Source organism: Rhipicephalus microplus, chromosome 3 (assembly GCF_043290135.1).
Source record: "Rhipicephalus microplus isolate Deutch F79 chromosome 3, USDA_Rmic, whole genome shotgun sequence".
NCBI classification, from domain to species: Eukaryota; Metazoa; Arthropoda; class Arachnida; order Ixodida; family Ixodidae; genus Rhipicephalus; species Rhipicephalus microplus.
The window spans coordinates 263,834,162-263,854,558 of record NC_134702.1 but is presented as its reverse complement, the minus strand read 5'-3'; the positions used below and the strand labels follow the sequence as shown (position 1 = coordinate 263,854,558).

Below are 20,397 nucleotides of genomic sequence, written 5' to 3'. Positions count from 1 at the left end.
GTTCTGGATACCTGTAACACACTCAAGACTTCCTCGCTAGAAGAGGGGGCCCTGTAGTTGAAAATAAGTTAATTTTTATGAATTGCACAATAACTGCTTAACATTTCATTTCTTCTCCATGCAAGTTAACTGATGGTTGGCTCTCACATGTGCTTCCACTACTGTTAATATACTACTGTAATAAGGTACAGCACTTCATGCCTTAGCAAAAAGGTTTTGTGTCTGCCTGTGCACTATGCTGACAGTTGTCTCAAGGACTATGTCTCCACAACCACCTGCTTTCATGGCTATTCCGTTGTTCAACGATGCCACAACACATGGCATGCTAATGTTCTCTCTTCATAATGTCATGACTTCAGCAGATAAACCATAGTGATAAACTTCTACAGGTGCCTACAAGTGATGCATAGCACGAGAAAACATCTTTTTAACGACTGTCGTGAACCGCGTGTCAACTTCTGCGGTCCTGCAGCATCAGCTGCACAAACTGGGGCACAGCTTCAAGCAGAAAAGCCAACATGCAGGCCACAACAAACTTTGCAGTGCTTTTTCATTGCTTTATTCGATCCTCTTATCACACATACTTCTTCTGTCCAAACAAGCTTGAAAACAGCTCCGTCCTGAAAGCATAACAGCATTCAGCATTAAACGAAAGCACTAATTGCAGCCATGCGAAAAATAACACTTCACGCCACTCACTTTTCGAACCAGTTTGCTTTTTCCAGCAAGTCTGGCCTAATTTCACCCCTACCAATGTCATAACATTGCGACTGAACACTGACCAAAACTTGCTTTTCTTTGGACATGACTTGATGCTTTGCCCAACCATTTCAAACCATTTTTAGCTTGCAGAGCCACTTGTTGACAATCAATACCAAACATAATTTCTCACTACAAGTAATCTTTCAACCAAAGCATTCTTTGTTGACATGAACTATATTTACAATTTTTAAAGGGGTACTACCACAAATTTTAGTGAGTGACATAGCCTCTGGAGTCAACTCCTGCAAACATGCATACTATATTATCTGTGAAATAGTGAACATGGCTTGGAAAGTATTTTATATGAATTTGGAAGTTCAAATACACGATCGAATGCTATATGCCGCACCTCGTAGCATTGACAACCTCGATTGTGAGACTCCCTTCTTCTCTCTGAATGATGTCGTCATAGCCACCATTTTTCCTTTCGCACGTTTGCTCCAGCAGACTACTATTTGACGATTGCTCACAGGTCCATGGCCCTGGCGCATGCAATAAAAGTTTTGTGTCAGGCAACACTGCTTTTCCCATTTCCTGTTCACAAGACTCCTTGATGTGGACCATGCAGAAGTGCGTCACAGTAGTAAGCTGATCTGGCCAAACATGACACAAGCTAGTTGGTAATGGTGGCATCCGGCGGCTTGCCGAACCGAAAGTGAGACATGGTTTGTAACAAGGAGCTTGTAGTTCTTTATTTGTCAGGCACTACAGCAAATGATATGCCGCGTTATTACTAACAAGCCCCCAGCAACACATTGCAGCAAAAAACCATGAGGCCCCTTTAAGGCCTTAAAAAAGAATGCCTGAAAATGCAAAAATCAACAATACTTATGGCAAGTGTAACATCTATGCCTATGATCATTTCGCAGTAAAATTTCTGCCCTAACCTAATTAAGGAAGCACTGACACAAAAATTTTACAACCCACTTGTCACGGCTAAAAACTTTGTTGGCACACACGTGCAACGATTATTTACTTAAAGACATTTTTAGACACAGTTCCCACTTAAGAAAATACATAGCTAAGCAGGTTTTAGTCGATAGGAGTCTTGGGGCTGGTGTAACTTGTCACATGGTCATGACTGTCACTGCGCATGCGCTTAGGGTGTTTCATAATGGTGGTGCATGTTTCAATAAACCATTTCTTAATCTGCGATCGTCCTGTCCACTTCATTTCTGGTGCTTGTCTTTAGTGCAGTTATATTTTTTAATTACGAAGGAAAAAATGGCAGGCAGTAAAACCCCAAGGTGCGTACCAGCAATCAGCCAACACAAACTTACCACTTGAGTTTGTTTATATTCACACTGTGTTGACATCGGCATCGCAAGGGGCTCTGTATCTCACTCAGTCGCGTGGCCTGCACTTTGAAACTTCTAGTTATACAGTTAAACCTGCCTATAATGAACCACCGTATAATGAATTCCTCTATATGACAACGTTTTTCTATTCCCCACCGTTACTCCATCCTCTATGTAACAAACTAAAAGTGGGAGACATTTTTCATATAATGAATTGTCACCACGGACAATGCAGGAATATTGCCCCGGATTTTGTTATTTTAGCACGGGCATGCATTCTCAGTGGTTGCTCCACCACTGATGAAGCGCGAAGCCGCAACTGTGCATACAGCATGCTCGTGGCCCCGGCGACTCCCAGGTGAAAGTGTGCGCTCGTTATTGCGCAAGGGTGTGTGCGAAACTGGTGGATAGGTTTGTGCTCCTTGAGCCTGCGTTGCTGCCGTTCTTGCCGTTGCAAGCGAATGTGCCCTCCCTCCAAATCTAAAAATTGCCACACCTCCCTGAAGGGAATCGTGTGAAAATGCGAATGCATTTCTTGCGCCAAGAGTATATAGCGAAGTAACTTTAAGATGATAAATTAATGACGAGACGAGGATTTGTACCGTAACCATTTATTTACACATTCATCAGACAGCGAACGGTTGAGAGTGAGGCACGTGCTTCATTCAATTTATATATACATACGAGCGAGTGGATGGTAGAGTGAGGTGCAAGGAGGGAGAGAGAGCGAACGGCTAGAGAAGGAGCACCGAAGCACTGCACCTACTCTCTCCTACACTCTCTTTACACATGCGGGAGCTCTACTGAGCTCCCGTGATGCGAGCGCCCTCACACGTCAGAGCATGCTCCTCTTCTGCACTCACTCTCCGCCCGCTCCACCTGCTCCAGTTGCTAGGGGCAAGGTTAAGCGCACGCGTCTGCAGCTGTTGCTATGAGGGAGACAGTGAGAGTGGAGAGATAACACCTGGCGGTGCGCGGACACCCCTGGAAGCCTGACATAGCCCGACTAAGAAATGCATTCGCATTTTAAAAAATAGAAGAAAAGTACTTTTGCAGTAACTGTGCCACTCTTCGATTGCTGCAGAAGTCTGAACGCCACTTTAATGACACAGGCTATTCCACTTCCCGTTGTTATGCTTTTAGTTAGCATCACATATGTGGGACCATGCTGCATATGGAGCACGCTTGACCAAATAGTTTGCCACAGTATCTCTCGTTCGTTTTTCGTTTTCGAGGCAGTGCGCACATGAATGGTTCACTATGCGTGCAGCATTGAGTGGTGCCCAGCAGTGTTCAACTTTGCTTTTTTCTATTTTTTTTATTGTGGACCACTACCGAGGAGATGTCACATTAGGCGCTCAGGAAAGCTCTCCAAGACCACAGTGACGGCGACGGATTTTTCAGGTCGACTCATCATGCGCTTCGCCGTCTTGTGCCGGCACCGCGAGTTCGTGAGACTGTAGCCTTCGCAATTAGCTGGCTAGCTCTGGCAACACAACGGTACGTTGAATGAAATGCAATGAATGTGATAGTAAAAAATGTATGTTAAATGAAGTAAAGCTGGCAGCGAACTTTTTTGGATCTGATATCGCAGAACTCCTGAAACACCCTGGTGTAAAGGAATACCGCCCCTCCAGGAAGTAGTGCTCTTCTCACACAGTCTCTTTGCGTTGAAAGCGCACTGATGCTACCTGAGATAGCACACGCGTTAGCGATCATGCCCCTCAAAATCAATGTGCACTGCTAGTACTCGAGCCCCCCCCCTCCCATGCTTTTTCATGCTCGTGCTGTTTGAGCATTCGACAGCAGTTCTAACACGCGAGGGAGTGTTATTGTATGCGCCCTCTAGGCAATAGAGATGGGCCGGCTCATTTGATCTCTGCAACATGTCGCTGATGGTAAAAACCAGTCGAGAGTGTCTATATAAGTGCTATTGCAATATTAATGCAATTTTTTAGAGATAAATAGGTGCTTTATGTGAGCTGTGTTTTCAGTTTCCCTTTTGTTTAATTTGTGTGTTTATTTTCTAAATATTTACACCAAACCTGCATATAACAAAATCTTCGTCATGACAAAGTTTGAGGGGTAATTCGTCGATTTCGTTATATCCAGGTTTAACTGTATCTGCCCTTGATATTTCATGAAGTTGATCATGTCTCTGCATAAACTTATCTCACTCATTATATTGCCTTTGAAATTTTAAGTCAGTGCTCCTTAAGAATGGGTATTTTGACAAGGCATTTTAGGAGCCATGGCTTTAAGCTTTGTGGAGCATGCAGTTTGCTGTGCTCCCAATTCTGTTTTGCACATGACATCTCAATCTGGTATCTAAGATGACAGGTACAGTGAAGAGAGATACCAGAGATGGTGCCATTAAATTTCGAGGCTGTAGCACGCTTGTTGCGGGTTTCCTCTGCATGCAAGGACACTCCTCACAAAGGATTGGACACAGAAAATGTTTACAGTACTATACTATCATTCAATTCCAAAGTGTTGTACCTAAATGCTAATTCTCCCGATCGAGAGCCACCCTAGCGTGTCCAGCACAGATGTATCTCTATAGAAAGGGCAACAAAAGTTGTAGTGACATCCCACGAGATTTGCAATGACGTGAGTGACCTCCACTACATCCGCAACATACGTACTCGCAAAGCATCGCTTTCTATATCAGTCGCAGCTGATGCAGCTAGCCATGGCAACTGTCGGCGCATTTGTTTTACTGGTGCTTGTGTGGGATGTGTGTGCGAGAGTAGACGGTACTCGGCACGATGTGTGTCACATCTTTGTGAGGTCACATGACCAAGCAACCTACGCTGCTATGTCACTGCCCAAATAGGCACCCAGAAACTGAAGCTGAAAGATGTCCACATAAATAAGGCAACATAAAATTATTTTGCGACAATACACAAATAGTCCTGCAAGTATCATCCCTCCTAGGACTAAAGAATGCGCACACCGCAAATTTGGTGACACCAGTCTCTTAAAGCATGCTAACCTCAATTGCAGCATATGTTGAGAAATTTCTCCCTAATGAAATACAATGTATCTTCACTAACCTTAGCATAAGTTTGCCTAAGTATTTAATGTAAGTCTGTGAATCGACATAAAACCTAAACAGAAATAAATAGTGGTCAAAATATTGCAAGGTGACCAGTGTAATGGCACCATACATTAAAGCTGCCAATGGCAAACATTCAATTAATTAGACTACATCCTTCATTTCATTTGCCATTAACCCTTTATTGCTTAAATTATGAAACTGCTGAAAAAAATTGTTTTCATATTCCAGCTTTGAATAGCAACCTTTAAATAATTTCGCTGATAAAATATCTACGAGGCCTGTTAGAAAATTATTGGACCTTATTATTATTATTTTTTCGCAAGCACCTGATGGATTTGAAACAAACGCGCTTGCATCAGCCGACCTTGGACCTTCGTGCGCATGCGTGAATTTTTCCCTCCCTGCCAATAGCGTCAGTCGCTAGGACGCAGGGTTTGAGTGAGGTAGTGCGCAGTGCTTTCGTCGGTTTTTCATTGCAAGGAAAATGATGAAGAGACTGGAGCAGTGCTACTGCATCAAATTTTGTCAGAAACAGGGCCAAGTGGAAACCATGGGGAAGATTAAGACAGTTTTCGGTGACAACGCTATGAGCCACACACTGATAAAGGAGTGGTAAACCGGTCTAAATATGGCTCCACATCTATGAAAAGCGAACCACGCTCCGGTCGGCCATTAACATGCCTAAATGACCAGGTCATTGCCGGAGGCAACACTGTGGTGATGCATGAGTGTCGTGTGACTATTAGGGATATTATGTGTGCAAGGACGGCATTAGCACTTTCTCTGCACACTCCATTATGACTGAAGCTTTCGCCATGAAGAAATGCAGCCTAATTAGTGTCCAAACTGCTCACAGTAGAGCAAAAGCAACATTGAGTTGAAGTCTCACAGGACATGCTGGATTTCACAAGCAGTAACCCCAGCTTCATGAACACCGTTATCACTGCTGATGAGTCTTGAGTGTACGGGTACTACCCAGAAACCAAATCACAGTCATCGCAGTGGAAGACCCACCAAGTGCGCAGCAACGTCAACGTGATGCTGAGTGCTTTCCTTGACTCCCGCGGTTGTAGGGGGTCCGTCCTATGTACGGCTGACACAGAAGCCTTGCTAATCTTTCAGCTGAACACAATTGTACCGTGCACGATTAACGTTTCCTTTTTGTAGCGCGAGTCATCACAACTACACGGGTTCGGGTGAATAAAGGCTGGTGCACACCGGCGTTTAGCAGGGGTTGCGCGACCATTTGTGACTGGTCGCAAATTGTCGCGAACGGTCGCAAAGCGACTGCTTTGGCTAGTTGCTTCCTGACCAATTTTTCAGTCGCGCGACTGCGGTCACAAAGCTGCTGGAACCAATAAGCGATGCTCAATTTTTGTTGTTTGTTTTTCATTGCGCTAGCGAGAACGGATAAAAACAAGAAATGAGGCACGCTCAGTTTGCTCCGCTCACTCAGCTGGCGGCGATCAGCTGATCGGCGCCGGTCTCCAGAGTTCTCGCCGATAACAAGATCCGGACGTGACTCTCCGCTATTGTGACTTCCGGTCGCTCGCATGCAGCCTCTGTCGGTGTGAACATCAGCCGCTTTTTGGTCGCCAGTCGCAAATGGTCGCGCAATCGCTGCTAGTCGCCAATGTGCACTAGCCTTAAGGCAACAGGCAAGGTCAACAAAACAGCACTTTATTGCTACGGTAGCAATAATGAGTAAATGTCATGTAGAGGGACTTCACACAACAAAGGGTAGACCCTTACACCCGAGTCGTCGTCTTCCTTGGCTCAGTGCAAGAAAGAGCGCCCGGCCGTTGGCACGCCAGTTTTCTCTACCGTTCCAGTTTCCCTCTCCCTGACGAGAGTTCGTTCCTTCGCTAAAAGAGGGGAAACCCGTTCCTTGAGCCAGGAAAAGGGAATGGGACGGGCCGGCCGCGAGGTGACTCGTCCCTTCGCAAGAGGCTTCATTGACTCGTTTCTCGAAGGGACAGACATGTCCTCAGAATGAGGCTGCCGGGCTGCCGTAAAAGGCCAAGGGTCACTGGGCGCATGTGCTCCCCCACACGGAGTGGTACACCACGAGTGTGCACCACAGGATCAAAAAATCATTAAGGAGTACTACAGCGATGTCCTCCGTTGCCCACGTGATGCTGTGTGGCGCAAGAGACCCGAGTTGTGGTCAACAGAAAACTGGAGCATCCATCACGACAAAGCTGTTGCGCTTTTCTCACACTTAGTTCATACTTTTTTTGGCAAAAAGTCAGACTCCTGTTGTTCAACAGGCTTCTTAGTCCTTTGATATGGCCCCCTGCAACTTCTCGCTGTTTCCCAAGCTCGGGAGGACATTAAAAGATGGCGATTTCAGACAAAGAAGCACATTATGGCCGCAACGACAGCTGAGCTAAGCTCATTTCGAAAGAGGCCTTCTCAGAATGCTTCCAACAATAGCAGCACCACAAGTGTTTGGAGTCCCAAGGGGACTACTTAAAAGGGGATTAGATTTCCATCGCTCCAATTATTAAAGTTTTTTTTCTTCCACTAAAGGTCAGACACTTTTCCAACAAACTTTGAAAAATGCAATTTTAATGCGCACTTTCGTGTACGTCGCGAATTTTCAATAAGCCACAGAAGCGAGGACCTTGCAAACAAAAAACGTACTGCAGAACTACGTAACATCTGTGCCACCTCTTGAGTGCATGCACACCAAATACACAAAATTATTGAAGATATAAGTTACATCACCAAGGCGAGAAAAAACTAAGAGGTGAGAGCTGTTGCACGCACTTTGCACTCTTCGCCATCAGCTCCAAAATAATTGGTTGTAGCTTAAAATTCCTTAGATGAAACAGTGCTTGATTTTTCATGCTGAAAGCTACAAGCCTCGAGAGTACTTAACAGTTGGCATCAAAAGTGGCACGCATTTCGTGAATTACTTGCTCGAAGTTTTGCAGTATGTTGCGAATTCGCGACATGTGGCAGTAAAGGGTTAATAAACTATTGATGATTCCTCCCTCAATTTAGAATACCATATACTCGCTCTTTGAGCAGGATGGCGGGAGTATTCCTCACCTGGCCTCTTCAGAATATGTTGATCTATCTAGAGGTGCCATGAAGTTGACGAGCTTTGGAATGACATCATACCTGAAAGTGTGTGAATCAAATTATTATAAAGAGCAAAGTAAGAGTAGCGCTATTGTGCACAAAAAAACTTATGCATCGTAACTCGCACCAGTAGACCTCAACAAATGCTCTGAATGCATTTGCAGCAACGACAACCTGTTATGACAGTGGACGCCTTCTCAGTAACACCTGTACTGTGATGCACACATATTGTTGACATCCATTTATTTTTATTTTCTGTAGCCAGAATGATGTTTCAAACTAGTAGTTCGGTCAATTAGTGAGATGGCTTCAGCTTCTGTGCTTTTTTTTCACAGTTACATTACCATTTCTTCTAATACTAACAGCCCCTGTACTTCTTTTGGCATCAATGTCTGTTAGCTCTCATTAATACTGTGTCTAACAAAGAAATACGAGCCCTTAAACATACACTTCTTTCCTTCATTCATAGCGAGAGTCTCGCTCTGGCAGACTTGGTGCCTTCAGGTGGTATGTGAGGGATAATTGATCAGCTGCCAGCTAGTAATAAGATCACATGCTTTGTGACGCCAAACAGGCACAGAAGGAGTGTTCCAGATTCGCCATCATGGCTACTGGTGGTGCTGGCAGATGCTCCCACAGTTAAATCAACATATTGCCGCGTGCATAGCTGCATTCGTTCGGCTGGTACGACACTTCTGGAGCCAATGGACGACGCACAGCGTCTGCATAGGTACACGAGCTTGGACGGTGCGGTGGAGCGGAATATTGCTGAGGAGAGGCAAACGCTTGTCGAAGTTCATGGCGAACGATTTCAGCGACGGAGGCTACCGTGGACTCCTGCTGCGGGAGTGCCTATGACTGCAATGTGTATTTTGCGTTCTCCTTCGCGATCTCCTCACGCACGATCTGTGTAATCAGGAGGCGTAGAGCAAACTCGTAGTTTGCGGTAAGTGCGGCGGCGCCTGCAGCTGCGCCAGTGGCCGGGCGATCAGACTGTCGGTACCGTTGCTGTAGTGCACGCTCTATTGCGGTGGCCTCCCTGGTGAACTCGTCCACTGTTGTCGGCGGATTGCGCACAAGACCAACAAATAGCTGCTCTTTGACGCCCCTCATGAGATGGGTTAGCTTTCGAGCCTCGGGCATATTGGGGTCCGCGCGGTGGCACAAGCGCACCATATCCTCAGCAAACATGGCGACGCTTTCATGAAGCTGTTGGGTGCGTCCTTCAAGAAGGCGTTGTGCGTTTTCGCGTCGGTCCGCGTTACCGAAGGTGTCAAGAAACCGACGACAAAACTCCTCCCATGTCGTCAATGTTGCCTCCCGGTTTATAAACCACGTCTTCGCGCCGTCTTCAAGGGCGAAGTATACGTGGAAGAGCTTTCCCTCGAGGCTCCAGTAGTTCGATTTAGCTACCCGTTCGAACTGCTCAAGCCAGTCTTGTGCATCTTCGTTCGGCCGGCCATGAAATGGTTCAGGAATGCGCATATTCTGGACCGTCACCTGTGCAGGACTCCTTGTCATTTCTTGAGTAGGGGTGGTTGTCGGAAGTGTTGCTCCCTTTAAAAAGCCAAATTCTGGTTCAAGACCTTGAAGGCGACGGCTTGAGCGGTGCACAGGCGTCTCCACGCGTGGCTGTCTCGTAGGGCTGGACTCGGGGCTTCTCACAGGGGTGCTGATAATGAGGTGGTAGTACCCAGCACCTCCACCAGTGTCGCGGGTTATAAATGACAGGGGGTTTATTTAAAAACACGGACAGTGGGACTTGTAGAGACGCTCTCAGAGAAGGCCGCTAAGATTGTCGTCCTCTTCACTCTGCTGCGCTGCGCCTCTCGAGCAAATCCACGTTCTTCGTTGTCGTCGCTATTTCGCCGCTAAATGCAGCTATGCACGCGGCAATATGTACCATACAATGCGGATGATGGGGGGATAGCGGCCATGGTAGCTCAGTTGGTAGAGCATCGGACACATTGTTCGAAGGTCGTAGGCTCGGTCCATGCCCATGGCAAGTTATCTTTTCATCCACTTTTTTTTTTTCACATTAGAATTGCTTCTAATAACATCCCTATACTTCTCTTGGCATCACTGTCTTTTAACTCTCATTATTACTGTGCCTGACAAAGAAAAACAAGCCTTTAAATTTATACTTCTTTCTTCCGGGACAAGTAGTAGACACTTACACGCTTAGCACACTAAAGAGAGCCTAATGTACAAGAAATATATCGTAACAAGGTCGACAGCTGGCCAGGTTGGTATGGTTTCATATTAAAAGCAGTGCAAACGACAGGACAAGACGTAGACACTTGCAATGCTACTTATTGTCCTGTTGTTCGCGCTGCTTTAAATAATAAGGAACTATAGCAACTAGCTCTGCTGTGACCTTGTTACACTAGACCAACTCTTGAAGCGGCAAAGTTTAGACAGAGAGACGATATAAGTTGCCCTTGAATCTGTTCCATCAAAAAAGTAAGTGGTATTTTTGTCACGTTAGCCACCTGTTTGATTCGTTGTGTCGATTGCCTTGTGTGCCCCTTCTCCTTACCTTCTCCTCACTCTTGCCTTCGTGCAGTGTCAAATGTATTTATATGCGATCACATGCAATAAACTTAAATTTTTAGTTAGCACTATGCGCTGCCTTGATCTGTTGCCATCAGTGTGCTAATTTGTGCTACTATTGTGAATTAGGAATGAATGACTTTTCACGCATGTGTTTTATTACAAGATGCATGTTAATGAGATGTATATATGAAACTTCTAGATAATGTATGAAATGCAAGTGCACCAAGTGAACTAAGCAGAAAAGACTTGAGTGCTAGACATGCAATGTTAAGATATGTTTCGCACAAAGAAACTGCTTTGCTGCATGACACACTCATTAGTGCTCACAGTATAATTGTTGTACAGGAAGCATTATTGAAACCAAAAATTTTTGCAGCACAGCCATTTAGCCTAGTTGGAAATGGTTCATGCTTAAGCAGCATGACATAATCACAAGGACACAAGAGAGGTTCACGCAGTGCAGGTGCTTTTATAACAACTTTATTAACAAAAAACTCAGACTCCTTATTTGATCAGAACTGTGCAAGGTTCTTTCTGTTCAGCGCACATAGTGACAGATGTGAAATGGTTAAAAAATCATGAAATAGAAAGATGACTTACAGAGTCACCTTTGTGATGTGCAATGGAAAATTTGAATTTTTCAGAGATGGCCCTGTTAGACAGCAGCACATTTTTTATATCGCATATATTTCTGTTATACTGGTTTCCTTAGGAAGTAGAAGTGTGTCTATATAGACTTAGTACGATTTTGTCCAGTAATTTAAAATTTTGGGAATTTACATTTTTTGCAAAACAACATCTCAATAATGAAACTTGCGTGCATGAAAAGTTAATTCATTCTGCCTGTTATTTACACATTACATAAAATATTAGGTGCTGTAGTTCCTTAAGCTTAAAATGAGAAATTGATACGAAAAAATTTCGGATGCTGCACACTAGTGGTTTGAAGAGTGAAGTACGTTCCTTTGCTGTTTCTTTTTCTCATCCTCGCTTTCCTCCCCACCCTTTGGCTTATTCAATTCCCACCCTACCTTCCCTTTCCTACCCCTTCCTATAATACTGTACAAGTATTGTACAGCCGCGGCCACGTCTGTACAGAACGCGCGAGCAGCCGGTTTTCCTGTGTGGGGCAAAACCTTGGGTGAGTTTCTGGCTCTGAAGTGGTCTATCAGGAGCATGCGTGGCCTAGTTGTCAGGCTGACCAAGTCAGAGCCCAATACTGCCAGCACGTTTCGCCGCAGAGAGCAAAAAACCGGCTGCTCGCGTGCTCTACACAGACGTGGTCACGGCTGTTAACTTATTGTGTTATGCTACGCTCTGCTAGTGTACCCGGACAAGCAAGTGGTTGCCATGCTCCCCTTCAGATTATGGCTATTCAATTTCCACAGTCCCGAGAGATGTTTTCGCCACGAATTTTGTCTCTCTCTGAACTCATTCTCTCACCCGTCAGCGCTGGTGCATCCCATGCCAGACAAATCTGCACACAGGTTCCAGGAACATAAATGACGGAGAAGGCAGTGCGTTTACGACGGTGACAATTTCTGTTTGCAACTAGCGAGGCTTCTCTGAGCTTTAAAAGCTTCACCATCGTGGCTCCACCGTTGATGGCTCCACGCCATGGTGGCTCCACCGTTGCCTTAGTGGTGGTAGCAGTGCCGCCTCTACTACTACTACTACTACTACTACTACTACTACTACTACTACTATTACTACTACTACTACTACTACTACTACTACTACTACTACTACTACTACTACTACTATGATGAGGTCTTCACACTGGTTCCGGGAACATAAATGACGGAGAAGGCAGTGCGTTTACGACGGTGACAATTTCTGTTTGCGACTAGCGAGGCTTCTCTGTGCCTTAACAGCTTCGCCATGGTGGCTTCATTGTTGATGGCTCCACGCCATGGTGGCTCCACCGCTGCCTTATAGGTGGTAGCAGTGCCGCCTCTACTACTACTCCTACCACTACTACTACTACTACGATGAGGTCTTGGTTTGGATGACCTTTTATTAGGCCCGAGGACCCGGTAGCGTACTGCTACGATGAAACAAGAATGATGATGCTCATACACGAAAATGATGAGGATGCATGATCAACACACGATGATGATGACAATGCACAAATGAAGATTAGTATAATTGATGCCCACATTACTACTACTACTACTACTACTACTACTACTACTACTACTACTACTACTACTACTATCATGATGACCACAGAGATGACAGTACAGGGCAGACTAAGCTTCGCCGCACAAGTAAACAACATGAAATTGATCTTGTGCACGGAAACTGACTTCTGAGTGTGCGCTACTACCTCGACGAAAGCACTACTACTACTACTACTACTACTACTACTACTACTACTACTACTACTACTACTACTACTACTACTACTACTACTACTACTACGATGAGGTCTTGGTTTAGATGACCTTTTATTAGGCCCGAGGACCCGGTAGCGTACTGCTACGATGAAACAAAAATGATGATGCTCATACACGAAAATGATAAGGATGCATGATCAACACACGATGATGATGACAATGCACAAATAAAGATTAGTATAATTGATGCCCACATTACTACTACTACTACTACTACTACTACTACTACTACTACTACTACTACTACTACTACTATCATGATGACCACAGAGATGACAGTACAGGGCAGACTAAGCTTCGCTGCACAAGTAAACAACATGAAATTGATCTTGTGCACGGAAACTGACTTCTGAGTGTGTGCTACTACCTCGACGAAAGCAAGCGTGTTTATTAAAGGCACATAGTGAGCAATGCAAGGGTGCAACAGCCAAAATAGAATTTAGAGCAATTTTCGTAGCAGCAAAATGCTACTTTTGGAGCACTAAAATCCAAATTTGCAGCAGGTTACGGGACCAAATTTTTCTTATGAAAGACCTGATTCGGAGCAGCACCGAAGAGTAGGGACGGTAAGAGCAAAACTGGCGCATAAGGTTTTATTTTCTTAGCAGAAGTGTCATTCGCTGCTCCAAATAAATGCCAGCCACTCGTTTAGACGCCACACTAGTGCTCACAATTACGCGGCACATACATGCATGAGTAGTTTAACAAAATGTGCTATATTGCGCGACTAGCGCTAACAGCCTCTTCCAAATCACAAGACAATTTTTTGAAGACACCAGTGTGCTGCGGCGAAGGTTGCTTAAGCAGCGTTTTGCGTGAGTTAGAACAAGGCCAAGAAATTTTCGAACCGCTACCCCCTCCCCTTTTTTTAGATGCGAAGCAGCTCTTTGACTAGCCCGTGCAATGCTGTCCCTCGTCCACACCGCGCTCCCCTGGCTGCAGGTGTTGAGGCGTTGCCAAGTAGGTCACGCCTTCCTTCGCAGTGCGCACACGTTAATGTCACTCTCTCCCTAGCCTGTCGCCGCTCACCGCGTGTCATCTCTCTCGCTTCTCCGTCTCCACCGCTCACAACGTTCGAGAACAGATCGAGCAAACAGTCTTCATCTGCGATGAAACTTACACGAAACCCAAACCACCTCGCGTCTTTCCTTTTCGAACAAACGTTTACTCTAGCAGACGCTACACCGAGTTTCACTTCAGATCGTTTTTCCAGCACTTGTGTCGACGTCCGTTTCAACAAAGGCAACGCCGTGCACACCACTGCTGCTTCGCATCCCATCAAATTCCCTTCAAGAAGACCCTATGGCCCAACTTTTCGGCTTGCTTGCTAGACGCGTTCGACCAGGTTAAGTAACAATGGCACGTGCCCGTTGGACCGGCGACGGATATCTATCACCGGGGCGACGCAACATCAAGCCAGAAAAATAATTTATATGTCGTTGCTATGGCAGCAAACGTGGTGGCTGGCAATGACGGTGTTCATAAAATGTCGACCTAGTTCGCAAGCGAAAAATGTGGTATGCCCACATTTGCTGACTAGAAAATTCATATTTCTCGTGAATCGTTGGTGGCTGTGGCAATGCTTTTTTTTGCTTGATGTTTCGTTGACCCGTCGATAGGTATCCGCTATGGTCCGCGGATCGATGAGTGCATCGTCGGGTCCGCGGATAGATGGGCCTAACGCGTTGTTACTTCACCTAATACTTTATATGGTCGATTGCGATTCGCGAGTGCCCTCACCTATTGAGTATACTATAACTTACACCGTGTTTTAAGGTTAGGGCCTGCTGCTAGGTTTGATTGATGATGCATGAGCAGGTGGACAATGTGGACTACATTTCTCACTAAAATTAATGCACGTGACATTATTTTGAGGCTGGTCGGGCATTTTGACCCAGCGTGGCGCAATTTCAGCAATATTCATGGTTTTAGCACAGCTCGGCGCAACGAAGGGGAATCGTATCAAATTGGCGCAATTGACGCAGCTGTTGCAGCCCTGGATATAGAGTCGACAGGAATGAGAGAGCAAACAAAAAGCAGTGTTTTGTCAGCTCAATTTATCTGTACCTATAACGTGAACTTCACCCAATTATGGCACTCAGAAAGACTGACGAGCTGAAGAAGTTGCTCACCGAATCTTGCGGCCTTTGCTGGCCCGTGTGTCCACTTTTCGCTTCACCTTCTTCCGAAGCTTCTGAATCTCCAGCCACTGCCTGTGACGTAAAAATTGCCAATAATCAGTACGAGCATCACACTCTTTTATCCACACAGTGTTCAGTTGTGCAGCGATGCAAAGTTTATTATAGGCTTTAAAAAAGCACAACAGCAAGTGCGTCTTTAAGCAAATATGCTGTGGAGAATATAGAGATTCTTGCTCTCCCAGCAACCATGCTGTAAGAGGGAAAGCGCTCCTCTGCAAGCACGCACATGGATGTGTGCCCCCTTTTTTTTTCTCTTCAGCACTGAACCAACTGACAGAAGTAACTAACCCGTGCGCGTCAAGAGGCACACGCAGAGTGTACAGAAGGCTTGACAGTAAGGCACAATAGGATGTGCCAAAGAGGAAGCGTCTCTCTTTTAGATGAAGGGCAGCAACAGAGACAGTCAGCCCGCGGCCAGGCAGGCTTTCATTCCCTTTGTCGTGGCTTCCTCTATTGTCGTCCAGATGGCCGGGCAGCAGCTGGTTGGGTCAGAGCATTCTCACTGCAGAAGTGGTGGCTGTCCAGGCCTGACCAGTCATAAAATAACCCAGCTCACCATTCCTGGCCACAAAGGTGGACACATAATTGTACAAAGCAACAGTCCAGTCACGTGTCTATAGCTCAGTAAACATCGCACACCCTAATGGGAATAATGAATTTGAGGGTAATGGTTAATTCTGTGTTATCATGTTGCTTCCTTGCTCACTTCAATGCAAGAGAGCACAATGGCTCGAGTGAACGTAAGCATGTCGACAGTCACTTAGGCTTCACTAGGAAGAGAAAGCTTAAAGGAATGACACAGCGTAAACCTGTACGAGCAGACTGGCCCTGCCAATAGACCTCTACCGGGGTACGTCACAGTGTGATGCCAATGATGCAATTGTGCACGGTGGTTGGCAAAGCACTCCCGCCAGTGGCTGAGTGAGGTTGTGGGAATCGAGAGGGCCCTCCTATCTGGCGCCTCGTTCCCAGCTGTCGCACGCGCGCCAGCGGCGTAGCCCGGGCGCGCATAAGCGCCGGCATCCGCCAAGATGGCTGCCAGGGCGCCTCTTGGTCTGGGCCAGTCAACCGTCGGCTTCTTCCCACGCTGGCATGTTCGGGCACGCTACCCTGGTGCGCTGCACGGGCCTACGTCACAACGCAGCGCCATTTCCCATTGGGCTCGCGTGACATCCTCCTCTTCTACAAGCTGTGTTGCGCCCGACGATTCGCTCGTCGCGGCAGATGCTCTCAGGCCTTCACGAGAGGTTAACGCGCTGCTTAGCAGGTGGCTTCTCGTTCGAGCGTTCGACTTCGGCCCTTGTGCGGGAGTCGTAGCGCCCAAGGCAAGCGTACTTGCTCGGTCTTGCGGAGTTCCCTATACGGCCTGCAAGCCCGTGAGTGTCGCACTGTGCTGCATCTTGGGTTAATAAACCCGTTGTTGTTGTTATCCTGCCTCGTGCGTGGTTTCTGCGCCGTGCCGGAGAAAACGACGAACCCGGCCGCAACGTCTCGCACGCAGCGGCAGTGGAGGACGTCGCATCCCTACACGGTTGCGCATAGTAGGTAAGCTTTGTGCAAACCTATCTCCACATAACTGGCACCCAACTTGGTTTCAGCATGGCTTCAGAGCAGACCCCTTCGAGGCGCTCGTTCTTGTTTGATCCTGTGGCGACGGACGATCTCGTTCGAGGCGGACGGCTGTAACAGCACGAGGTACGGCCCTCTCGGCGACCCTATGCTTTCGTTCACCGGGAGAGATCCCTTTTTCGGGGTCCCCTACGGTGATGCGAGTCGCTTGAACGAGGACCACAGTCCTAGCCAAGCCAGTAACGGGCTGTATCAGCTGTTCGAGACTCTTGTGCTTACGGGCCCGTCCCCGGCGCAGTCTCCGCTCGCTGGCATTTCCCCGTCAGCAGCACGGTTGACAGCTCAAATCGCCGCACCCAGTCCTTCTTACCGGGGGCACTCAGGTGTTGGCGGGAACGCGCTTACTGACCCGTCGTGGTCGCGAGCGCGAAGGGTTGACGATGTCGTTCGCGAGCCTGCTCGCTTAACCGACAACGACGCCGCGTTCACCGACGCTCGCTGGCCCTCGCGTGGGCGACGCTTTCGACGGACGTGGGCCACCGTGCTCCGTTGTCGACCCGTTTGCCAGTCACGTGAGGCCTCAAGCACCAGTCGGAGTGCAAACCCTAGCCTCCTCCATGCCGTGTACTGGCCTTTTTCGGTCGGACGCGCATGTTGGAAAACAGGCGCGCGCATCTACTACGGCCGCGCCCGCGTCGGAGCAGTCACCGCTGCACGCAACTGCGGCACAGCTCCTAAAAATTCTGTTGAAAGCGGTGCGCTCGCAGCCTTGTGCTTTAAAGGGAGACCCCGAGTCCCCTCAGCCAAGCGTTCTGAGTAGCTTAAGGGTACCTCTGTCTGAGTACAGCGGTTATTCGGACCGCATCAGTGCCACAGAGTACCTCGATGCGCTGCACCGCTATCAGCAGGCTACGCGGCTGAGCGACAGCATTATGCTAGGCTCTGTTTTGCCCGTGTCGCTGACAGCCCAAGCGGCGAGGTGGTACCGGCTCGTCGGCCACCAAGCTCGCTCGGTGGAGGAGTTTAGGGCGCTCTTTCGTAGCGAATTCCTTTCTCCTGAGTACGAGCGCTGCATGCGTCGCCAGTTAGAGCTTCGCACACAGCATCCCGACGAATCTCTTCTCGAGTACGTTCGGGCTTTGCAGCTCTACCTCCTTGCCGATCCTACGGCATCAGACGCCGAGAAAGTGGAGCGAGCCATACGCCAGGCTCATCCAACCTTTGCCGCTTATCTTCGGAGCGGCCGTTATCGTGACCTAAATGAGCTGGCATCCGATGCGAAGCGTATTCAGGGTGACATTCTGGCGGCGCGAGCCTATCGCCCACCGCCACCGCCGTCCGCGTCTCTCGAGCCTCGTTGCGCGTGGGCTGATCGTGACTCGTCACACTGGTGCTCCCCGAACCATGAGGCGGCCTCTGCCGCGAGAGACCGAGACGCGCTCGACGTGTCGCACCGCGCTCTGGACACGTACTCGTACGGCCGGGCGGCCACCATTGCCCGGAAGCGTGAACAAGAACGGAAACCCCATGCTCCAGTGCACGAGCGGATATTCGATCGCGGAGCCCCCACTGCGGCTAGCGAACGGACACCTCGTAGCTCGAAAGGATTGCCAAAATCCCCCCCCTGTTGGAGGAAAAGGCGTTGTCTGCTTTCCTTGCCGTGAGTGTGGTCACACCGCGCGTGAGTGCAACGTGCCCCAACCGCCACAAGGGCCTCCTCGCCCGTCGGAAAACGGGGTGAGCTGTCGGTGAGCTCCCCCTTGCCGGCAGCTGCAGCAGTAAGAGAGCACAACAGTGTAACACAATCTCTGGCATGGCACCGATGGCGTGTCGTGTTGGACATGACTTTCCAGCCCCGCCGGCGCCGTTCATCACCCTTACGATCGCTGGTCGAGAGTTTGCGGCGTTGCTGGATAACGGCGCTTCTATCTCGCTGTTCGGCGAAGAGGTTAGGGCTCATTTGCGCGACCGCTTTGTCCACATTCGAGCTTGCGACACTGCCTTCCACCTCGCCAGCGGTACCGCCACCTCGTGCGGCGCTGCACGGTTGGTTGTACGTTGGGAGAATCGCGCACGCTTACAGCGCTTTGTGCATCTTTCTGGTCTTTCCGTGCCTGTGATTCTCGGTCGCGAGTTTCTCGCGCGCACAGGTATCGTGATTGACGTCGCAAGTGGAGGCTACAGGGACGGCCCTTCTGGCGCCCTGCGGCCTTTCGCTGCACCTCCCGTGGTCTCGGCTGCCAGTAAGTCGTTGGACGCCACGACGAAAAAGGAGGAAAGAAGACCAAGCGTTGCCCCCGCGGCCCGCGTCTTTCCCTCCGACGCCAAGACTCGTCATTTCGCCGGCGCGGCAGAAAACGGTCCGTGCGTACAGCTTTCCCTCGAGCATAATGCCGCCGCGGTGAACGAGGTCTCGGCTATGTCGGTGACCCCCCCACCTGCTAAGCAGCAACTCGAATGGCTCGCTGCTGCCTTTGCCAGACAGCTTGTTGAAACGCGAGAGAGCACGCCTGTCGCCGCTGTTGACACGTTTCAGCGACACGTTCACAGAACGCCCGGGTTGCACCTCTCTGGTGAGGCACCGGATTTACACAGGCGACGCACAACTGTGGAAATGCAATCCTCGCCCCGTTAGTGCGGCAAAGAGGAAAGCATTGACCAGGCACTGGATGAGTTGATTGAGACCGGAGTTGTCCAACGCTCAAACAGTCCTTGGGGTTCACCGGTGGTAATGGTCCCCAAGAGAGACGGCTCTCATAGGCTCTGTGTAAACTACCGCCGGCTGAACGAGGTCACGAGGAAGGATGCTTATCCTATGCCTAACGTTGACTCGATCATGGCTGCTCTAGGCGGTGCTTGCTACTTCAGCACCTTAGATGCTAGCCGCGCTTACCTACAGGTTCAGATAGAGCCGGCTGACGCGGAGAAAACTGCGTTCACCTCTCAGAGAGGTTTGTACGAGTTTACCCGCATGCCGTTTGGCTGTTCTAGAGCTGCAGCTACGTTCCAGAGATTGATAGACCGCGTTCTAGGGGACGCTAAATGGCAACATGCCATGGTGTGCCTCGACGACATCGTCATCTTCTCTCGAACATTCGAGGAACACCTTCACCACTTGGAGGATGTCCTCGGGAGGTTGCGTGCCGCCGGGTTGACTTTGAACCCGAAGAAAGCTCAAATAGCTGAGACTCGCATCTCACTATTAGGCTTTCCCATTCAGAGCGGTCGTGTTCTGCCGTGTGAGGAGAAGGTACGTGCCATTGTGGAGTACCCGATGCCGGCAAACAGTCAGGGCCTGAGGCGCTTTTTGGGCATGGTGAACTACTATCGACAGTTCATCCCAAACTGTGCAGCCCTCCAAGCGCCCTTGACTGCACTCTTGAAAAAGTCAGCACAATGGAGCTGGGGGCCAGAACAAGAGCGAGCCTTCAAGGCGCTTTCCGAAGCTCTAGTGGCCACAG

At 48.4% G+C, this 20,397-nt stretch overlaps 1 protein-coding gene across 3 annotated transcripts in view; it reads right to left on the bottom strand.

Annotated features, from left to right (window-relative positions):
• Window positions 1–536: 536 nt before the first annotated feature.
• Aatf (Apoptosis antagonizing transcription factor) overlaps window positions 537–20,397 on the bottom strand; it is a 119,219-nt gene continuing 99,358 nt past the window's right edge. For all 3 annotated transcript variants that reach the window (XM_037419789.2, XM_037419773.2, XM_037419781.2), the window contains 3 exons: window positions 15,299–15,379; window positions 8,179–8,250; window positions 537–620 (listed from right to left, as the gene is read on the bottom strand). In XM_037419789.2, coding sequence (XP_037275686.2) covers window positions 575–620; window positions 8,179–8,250; window positions 15,299–15,379 — 199 coding nt within the window. In that variant the 3' untranslated portion in view covers window positions 537–574. The remainder of the gene's footprint in view (window positions 621–8,178; window positions 8,251–15,298; window positions 15,380–20,397) is intronic.